At 37.6% G+C, this 9,333-nt stretch overlaps 2 protein-coding genes across 2 annotated transcripts; one reads left to right on the top strand and one right to left on the bottom strand.

The window, feature by feature from the left end:
• The first annotated feature begins 926 nt into the window (after window positions 1-926).
• LOC143532306 (autophagy-related protein 9-like) lies at window positions 927-5,195 on the top strand. The gene is made up of 10 exons (XM_077027394.1): window positions 927-1,056; window positions 1,782-2,441; window positions 2,509-2,829; window positions 2,914-3,136; window positions 3,219-3,398; window positions 3,479-3,682; window positions 3,893-3,970; window positions 4,060-4,130; window positions 4,223-4,333; window positions 4,411-5,195. Exons 2-10 carry the CDS (start codon window positions 1,858-1,860, stop codon window positions 5,039-5,041), a joined length of 2,403 nt encoding a protein of 800 aa, XP_076883509.1. The 5' UTR covers window positions 927-1,056; window positions 1,782-1,857; the 3' UTR covers window positions 5,042-5,195.
• A 423-nt stretch (window positions 5,196-5,618) lies between these two features.
• On the bottom strand, window positions 5,619-6,849 carry LOC143532305 (RING-H2 finger protein ATL16-like). The gene has a single exon (XM_077027392.1). It carries the CDS (start codon window positions 6,847-6,849, stop codon window positions 5,959-5,961), a length of 891 nt encoding a protein of 296 aa, XP_076883507.1. The 3' UTR covers window positions 5,619-5,958.
• Between the last annotated feature and the right edge of the window lie 2,484 nt (window positions 6,850-9,333).

The following is a 9,333-nucleotide window of genomic DNA, read 5'->3' as shown; positions in this document are numbered from 1 at the left end:
AATATACCTGATATCTGCTCTAGCAACCTCTTAATATACTTTTATATTTAAAGAGCAATCTAGTCTGATTCTCACGCCGGAGGGTGGTCACAAGGAGGAACCCCCCCCTTCTCAGTGACGAGCTCACGGTGTCTGTTTTGCAGGTTATCAGAAGAACCATCTTCCAAGGGTCTAACCCCTCGTGGGAAACATCTCTCCAACCCCCAGGTTACCAGTAACCTGCCCGGGGTCCGGTTAGTGTTTCTTCAGATTTCAATCTAGTTAGAGTTCAAATTATGCTATGTGAGCTCTAAGCCTCTAACACAAACTTTATAGTGATCTGGATCTCTTTAGGCTCACAAGAATATTATTTTCACACTTTACACTACAGGAATAGCTACCAAAACAGGGTGTTACACCAACCCCGTCGCAACGTGGTAGGTCTAAATAACAGATCCCCATTTTCTTCTAAATAGTATTTAATGATATATTTACTGCAAACTCTATATTAGTTTATTTAAGACATCTATAGTAAATAAAAAAACAAAGTATTATTATTATTATTATTATTATTATTATATTTTATAATAATTCGTTAGATATTTAATTTTTGAACTATTCATAACGTTATTCAGGTTTTAAATCTCGCACGAGTGATCTGACCTGCACATTGACAAGTCCGCTAATTCGACCAACGGTTATAAAACTAAATGCTAATAATGCACATGTAACCTCTTGATTCGTTAGCCACAAATTTTATTATGTTCGCTAAAAAAAACAGTATTTACAAATATAAAAAAAGTAAAAAAATTGTTATTCAATTTTGATTTAATCATTTCACATAATTTTTTTTCGAAATAAGAGTGATCTCCAATCACACGCAATCGTAATCGGGGGCGTCTGTTCGGTGTTCGTTCTGCCGTCGTCCACTATCTTCTTCTTCTTCTTCTTATTATTATTATAATTATTTTCTTCTTCACTCCTTCAATTCATTTTCATCTGGGTTTCACTGTAAAGCATTTATAATCGAATCATAATCGGAATGCAACGTGCACCGAACGCTCTGTTTCTTCACAGGTAAACCAAACCGACTTCAAGTTTCCATTTTTATTTTCGCAAAAATGCACACCAACTGTTTGATTAAATGTTGCTTCCAAATTCGCCTTTCTTCTTTCTTTTTTATCAAGTAATAATATTGGTACATGGGTTTGTTAAGTATCTGTATTAATGATATACAGATATGTGTTTGATTTACTCATCAGTCAGTTGTTTTTGTAATGCCTAAAATATGTGCAGATGATTATAGTATGACCCAAATGTTTGTTGCTTTGATCTTTCTTTCGGGTTTTATTAGTTTTGATGTTATTGTGATTATTATATATTGATATATATTAAATATTTAATTATTTAGGTTTAGTTTGTTAGTGATCGTAAATCTTCACGGGGTGTGATTCGGTACAAATGAAGTTAATATACTAAACGTACAAATAACTTAAAATAATTAGCATTACTCGACATTTCTGAATTAGAGTAATCACACAAAATGAAGTACTGAAGTAGAGGAATAATAATTACTTTACTTATTTGTACGTTTCACATGTTAAAAGCTATTTGTATTTTATCTTAACGCGCGTCTTCATATTGCCGTCAATCCAAATCTTTGCATGTTTGGTTTGTTATCTTACTAAAAGACCCATAATGAAGTTGTGTATGACGAATGTTTCTTCTGTTTGTGACGTTCTTCATTTGGATTCCTTTTTAGTTTCCGATATTAAATTGTTGCTCTACTTCTTTTTTCGCAGAAATTTGCTGCAAGCATTCGACTTTTTTAGGGGATGAACAGAACTGTCTGTTTCTGCATACCATCATCTCATGTAAATGATGTTTGGTGGAGAAAAACACGGCACGTTTTTGAATACTTTAAAACAAAAGATTTTTGGCGAGTCATCATTATCAAAAAGATTGCTTAGTGACGTGGCACATGAAATCGAGTTATCGGATTACCAAAAAGCCCCTAGTCATGATAGTGAAACTGAAAGTCCTTCAGGGCTTCTAAACGGTGAACATTTGAAAGCAGAACCAATTGCAGATTTAGACCTTTTCTTTGGGAGAGTTTATAGCTATTATTGTGGGAAAGGCCTGCAATGCATCGTCATAAAGTGGATAGTGGAACTGCTCACTCTTGGTTTTATCATATTATTTTCGGGATTTTTCTTATTATTTTTTAATTGGAACGGTATAAGAAATGTAAAATGTGGGATGGATGCAGTCGAGTCTGGTAAAAAGCCGTGTGATTTGGCTAAAGAAGTTCTTCATCAGCATCCGTTGACCCCTTTGACTTTTCTAAAAGTTGTGATTCTTGGTTATTTGGGGATCACTTCAATTTACTGGATATTTTGTTTCTTAAGGTTTTTTGCACAGTTGAAGGATATACTACATATTCGTGAGTTTTACATTAACAGGTATAAGTTAGCAAATATTATTATTAAATAGTTATAGTATATAACTATTTTTTTTTTTATTATGCAGTCTTAATGTAGAAGATAATGAGATACACACAACACCATGGTCAACTATTCTTGAAAAAGTAGTTCAAGTCCAAGAATCCAGACGGTTATGTGTAATCAAAGACCTTTCATGTCATGATATTATTATGAGAATGATGAGGAGAGAAAATTACTTGATTGGGATGCTGAACAAAGGGGTGCTTGCTTTCCCGATCTCTCAGTGGGTCCCAGGTGCGGGTCTCACTTCCAAAAAAGGTCCGAATGGTACACGGAGTCGTCTAATGTTAACGAAGACTCTTGAATGGACGTTAAGTTGGTGCATTTTGCAAAACATGTTTGATAGGTTTGTAATCTTTTTTTAATAATCATAAATTCATAATCTGTGTTTTTTTATGTTTTGAAGTATTTCCTTTTGTGATTGATGTAGAAACTTTTGTATCAGACGCGACTTTGTTACTGACTCCAAGAATTTAAAGAAAACGTTAATGGTAGTTGGGTTTGCAATGCTTCTACTTTCACCATGTCTTGTTGTATTCATGCTTGTATATCTATTTCTAAGACATGCTGAGCAGTTCTATAAAGATCCTAGTACAGCATCATCTAGACGATGGTCAAATCTTTCAAAATGGGTATTAAGGGATTTTAACGAGGTACACGTTTATTCATTTAATTTGTATGCTTGATGTAAATTTTTATGCTTTATTGTTCATGTCATTAATAAATTGCTTTTAGGTTGATCATTTGTTCAAGCAGCGGATCAATAGCAGTGTAGCACCAGCTTCTGATTACCTAAAGCAGTTTCCGTCTCCTATTTTATCAATTATTGCAAAATTTATATCTTTTGTGTCTGGTGGCTTTACTGCTGTTTTAATCATCATTGCTTTCATTGAGGAGTCTCTGCTTGAAGGCCATGTAATACTCTTGCTTACATGATTTTTGACCATATAAGTTACATATGACAATTTCAAATCATTATAAGGTTTTTATTTCAGATTTTTGGGCGTAATCTTCTATGGTATGGTGCTGTTTTTGGAGCCATAACAGCTATTAGTCGAGCTGCGGTTTCAGATGAGCTTTTGGTGGTTGATCCACATGGGACTATGTCTCTTCTTTCACAACATACCCATTTTATGCCTAAAAGATGGCGTGCGAAAGAAAACGAGTTTGTCAGAATGGAGTTTGAAACTCTTTTTCAGGTATGTCTTGTTTTGCACAATTTATTAGTTTTGACAACTGCGACTTGTGATTTTTATAGCTAAAATGTGAAAACTAGATGTGGCAAAATAAACGAGTGGTCAAAACAGTTACATTTTTTATTCGTTTTTAAAATCTTTTTACAATTAATGAATACCTCATGAATCAAATATATTTCAAATCTTTTAATAGAATATATGTTTTATACGCAGTACACCGGGAAGATGTTGTTGGAGGAAATGGCGTCAATATTTCTAACTCCTTACATGCTTATCTTTGTAGTCCCCAAGGTATTGTGTTACCATCTGTGCTTATGTTTGTTCAGTTATAATACTAACAGAAATAAAGGCTTAGCAATTTGCACTAATCCATTGTTCAGTGGACGAATGATATTTTGCAATTCGTTAGGGATTTTACTGTGAATGTTGAAGGTGTTGGTGATGTTTGCAGGTGTGTAAGTTAAAATTACTATTTACATATTTATATTTCAATATTGTAATATGAACATGCTCAAAGTTGTATTCATGATTTACATTTTGCAGCTTTAGTCTATTTGACTTCAAAAACCATGGCAATAGTAAGTATGCATCGCCACACAACTCGTCTAGTATCTCTAGGAGTTCTCAGGGGAAAATGGAGAAATCATTCTTGAGGTAATTTTTGAACCTCACATTATTTCATTAATGAATATAAATAGCATGTATTATTCTTAAGTTGGTATAATTAGCAGATTTCATGGTAGCTACCCATTGTGGGAGCCGAACGTAGACGGAAAACAGTTTCTTTCAACACTGATGAAATTTCAGGCCCAAAGAAGCCCAAATCAAATGCAAGTCAATCTTGATCATAAAGATCACCCTTACATTCATGATTGCTACTACATATCACATCAATATAATCATAGGCCAAAAGACGTTGAGACACTTGTTAGCGTTGAAGACGAACCCGTTACAAATACATGGGCCCCGCCTGATATAGAATCTAACCAGGACCAGTTTGATGACAACTGGCGTATACCTATTGATGATCGAATCAATAACAATCTTGAAGCTTCTACATCTAGAACAGTTATACAACATTTTGACTTTAGGAACCTGAGCCAATCTACACGGAGCTATTGGTGGGCCAGGAGGGGTGGCTCGCCGGTGGCTAGGACTTCTGTGGGGCCTGAGGCTAGCTTTCTTGAACCTCCAAACTTCCAAGACAACAATTACTATGGCCACCAAGATAATTTATCAGATAAAAGCTTTCAAGAACAAGACATGCGGTTTGGTCGGGGGATAAAGAAAGAGGATTTTAATTTGTTTTTTGATGATATTTATGATGCACATTCGCAAAGCCCGCCAAGAACGTCTTTTTAAGAGATACATTTGGGATCTCAGGTATTTTGTTTTGTAAATGTTTTTGTGCAGAATTTTTACCCTTTGAATTTATTATGAAATCAATATTTTGCAAGAAAACTTTTAAAAGACGCCATAATAGGCAAGGATAGATTACCTGTTAAAACGGGTAGTGTGAAAATCTGTGTTTTTTTTACAATATTCGATTGTTCTATTCAACTTTAACCGAATGAACGAACATTAACATTTAAACGAATGATTTTTCTTGTTCATGCTCTTTCGTTAAGAAATTTAACTTAATGCCTTAACATCTCCAATCATCAATAATTTCTAGTTTGTACTTTTACAACATTTTAAGTTGAACATATATTGGTGTTCATACATCATCTCCTTTTGCAGTTTGCTTGGTTACTTATTATATTAACGACGATGATTAACAATATAATCCAACGTTCATAACTTACTGTACTTGCTTCTATTAGTCTATTACATGTTTTTTGAGTAGAGACACTAACACTAAATAAACACTATAATGGCTATTTTATTATCTTATTATTTTACATAATTATATCAACATTTAACCCTACACAATCCACTTTTGGGTGAAAAGTGGAGATTGCCATATCTTTTGTACTATTGTTTTGCATCCCCAAAATTTTATACGGTTTTTTTGTCATGCCACTAAATGCTTACCTTTTTTTGCAAATGAGTGGCATAGTCACTTCAAAGATTTAGTTAAGTCCATCATGCCTTTTTCACAAACATTAACATTAGGCAAAACAAAAATGCACAGAAAATCAAGATCCTTGGTGACAAATTTTTTTCTGTCACAATTAGGTTTCTGCAAGTGAAAAGTGACTATAATAATATCTTTGCCACACCTCAAAAAGAACAAATAAATCAAAAACATGAAATCAAACAATCATCTAATATTCTAATTACATCTCAAGAGGAAGGATGGCGCTCCGAGACCCTCGCGTGTTATATCCAAACGAGAAAAACGGTCTTTTCGTTCTATTTGCTTCTTCATGGTTCCGTATAATATCCTGAACCGATAAGTAAACGTGACAATCAGCTGTGGAATCCATCGAGAATGACCTCCTAAGGGGCTGTATTACAAGTTCTTCATCTTTCGTGACATCACCCCTTTCGTCACTAATTCCCGGTTCAATGTGGCACTTTCTTGACTCATGTGAATACTCACCCAATTCAATTGTAACATAACCTTGATCGCTGCTTGCCGGGCTGTTATGGGCCAATGATGGTGGATCTTGCGGTGAAGTAGTCGGGACCATTGCGCCCATTGTGCTTGTTGGATACCGGGCATCACCCGAGATGCTCAACCGACAAATCGGGCAGTTCGGGTTGCTCCGAAGCCAAATGTCAATGCAGTGTAAATGGAATCCATGATCACAACTAGGAAGCACTCGCAAAGTATCCGAATCTTGAAACTCATTCAAACAAACAACACATTTGTGTAATCTTTTATAATCACCATCCTGATTATTATATCGACAAACGGGTATTTGTTGGATCAGCGACTCGTCGAGCCCGGTGATCTGCCACACCGGGGTGGAGTAGATTGACGGTGGTAGTTCCGCAGTGGTGGTTCGAGTCATCAAGAATCGGGTTAACGGGTAGCAACATTTGGTGATTAAAAAGTAGCTAAGTATAAGGAACGTGATGGCGGTTATGCAGGCTATCACGATGGCTAGTAGCGGGAACCCGGCGGCGTTTGTTGCGGATGGTTTGTAGGTGGTGTTTTGGTGGTTTGTGATGGACCGGTGGTTGAAGTTGTGGACATGTTTGTGATGAGAAGTAATGTCCATTTGTGGATGGGTTTGAAAATTTGTGTTGGGCATTATTATTATAAGTATAATAAGAGAGTGAGATTGAGAATGAGAAGACATAGTTGTTAGATACCGAATCATGAAATTATTATTAATGTTTTAATGTTTCAAGGTTGATTTGAAAGTTTGGTTATTTTAATGAAAGTAAAGGGAAATCTAGGTAAAGGATGTAGCATGATAATTGGCTAATGCTAGATTGTTCCTAATATGGGGGGCTTGTATCATTGCTAGCGTGGGTTGGCTAATGCTAGATTGTTCCTAATATGGGGGGCTTGTATCATTGCTAGCGTGGGTAACCTCTTGAGAGCCTCTTTATATTTTTTACTTGGTTTTTATTTACACTATGGCATGATGAGCTGGAGGCCATGAACTCCACCTCAGCATTTGTTGATCACCTAGGGTTTTTGGGTATTTTTTTAAAGTTGGCGTTTATTATATTATCGTGACTAAATTGCAACAAAAAAAGGATCGGGTGTCCTCTTATAAATGTGAGGTTATGCATACAAACGTAAGGTGAAAGTTAGGTGTTAAAAAAGATAAAATGTCATTCCCAAAAGAAAAGAAGAAAAAAATATGCATGGCTAACGTTATTGTGCGAAGTTACAACAAAGATAGCCATTATATCTTGATCAACTCATATTAGTTAGATTGGAAATACATCAGTACTCGAGTACATAAATTTATTTATATTAATGGTATGGAATGTTTACGTGTGTTGCTATGACTGGCGACTCAAGATTCAAGCAGCCCTCCTTTGGTTCCTGCCCAAGAGTTCGGGACATCTCCGGTTATTCTCAGTTTCGTCTATATTGAAGTTGAAGAAACACTAATCGACCCCGGGCAGATTAAGGATAATCTGGGGGTTAAATAGATGTTTCCCACGAGGGTCAGGTCCGGTAAAGAAGGATGTTCTTCAGATGACCTGCAAAACAAACACCGTGAGCTCGTCACTGAGAGGGGGGGGGGGGGGGTTCCTCCTTGTGACCACCCTCCGGCGTGAGAATCAGACTAGATTGCTCTGAATATAAGTGTATATTGAGAGAAATAGCTAGTGAAGGTAAAATACCAGATGATAATACCGTTCCAAGGTGTTGGAGTATTTATAGCCGAAAGGTAGGTTTCCAAGCAGGTACAGCTAGCTGTATAATATTCCTGTTCTACCAACTATGGGCTACGCACGTGCCATGCTGGTTGGTGGGTAGGCAGCGGCTGATAGTGACAAGGCCGGCTGTGTACTGTTCCCTTTCCACCAACTGCAGGCTATGTGCGTGCCACGACAAGGGTTGGTGAGTAGGCAGCGGCTAATAATGACAAACAGTACTAGAGCATGCTCCTCATTGTACTGTTGTCGGTGAGCTGTCACCCTGTGATTGGTTCATGGGCTGCTTTAGTCAGATCTTGTCTATTTTGTCCATACCTTGGCAGGTATAGTACAAAAGATCTTCCAGAAGCATACGGACTGGCTCATTTGGGCGGGAATATTCCCGCCTTGCTCATTCCTTCAGGTGACACTGAATTATTGAGAATTAGTGCCTTGTGCGTGTAGCCTTGCTATTAGTGCGGGTAGCCTTCCCTGATGGCTTGTATCCGCAGCTGCGGGGACAGGCGGGGTACTTCACCGTTGGGAGGCTTTCCCTGCGGGAACAGCTGGCGTACTGCGCGTAAGGTCTTCATCTCTGAACATGGTGGGTCCTGCGAAACTAGTTGGTCCTTGCGCAGACGTCCCTCTTCAAGGTGAGTCCTGCGGGTCCAACTGTGCTCTGCTGGGACCTACCTCTTCAAGTCCCCCCAGTCCAATGTTCTTCTCATGAATTGTTAATAAGTGAGGTGAACTTTGGACTTAAGCAAGGGGTTTTGAAAAGGATTTAGTTTTAAGGTTGTCCGTGGGGATTCTTCCCGCGGTTTCCCTAATGTCATGTGCAGAAATTCCCGACTTTTCTGCTTGATCTTTGGGTATGATGCGGGTAGGTGTGTAACCTCCTCGCAAGTCAGAAGCGTTGAGTTTCACTTGTAGATTCTCCACGAGGTTTTGGTAGTTTTAAACATAGTGATCAATTATGTGAAAGAACCAATTCCATCCTGGAGCTTCAAACAATTTAGTTCTCAACGTTCCCGCTATGCGGGGATGTTATTTCCCTTTCCGCAAGCATGGCCCAGAAGATCCTTCTTGGTTTCAATTCCCTGCGAGTGCTAAGTATGTGAAGGGTTTCGCCTTGACACTGTACCCGCACTCGTCTTATAGTTATCTTACTTCCAAGGTATTCTTGGCGTCCCTTCCCTGCGGGTGCTAAGTATGTGAAGGGTTTTGCCTTGACACTGTACTCGCACTTGTCTTATAGTTACTTGGTTGCCAAGGTAAGGGGTATTTTCCCGCTTACTTTTGAATCTTTTTGAAATTCGAAGAGTTGGTGAAAGGATAAGAACAGTCCAAACTGTTGAAACGTCGTCCGACGGTTTCTTCTG

This window comes from Bidens hawaiensis, unplaced genomic scaffold (genome assembly GCF_021521415.1).
Source record: "Bidens hawaiensis isolate Kalapana, Puna unplaced genomic scaffold, B.hawaiensis_p1.1 tig00009443_1, whole genome shotgun sequence".
Classification (NCBI taxonomy): Eukaryota; Viridiplantae; Streptophyta; class Magnoliopsida; order Asterales; family Asteraceae; genus Bidens; species Bidens hawaiensis.
Note: the sequence above shows the minus strand (reverse complement) of the source record. Positions and strands in the feature narration are given on the sequence as shown.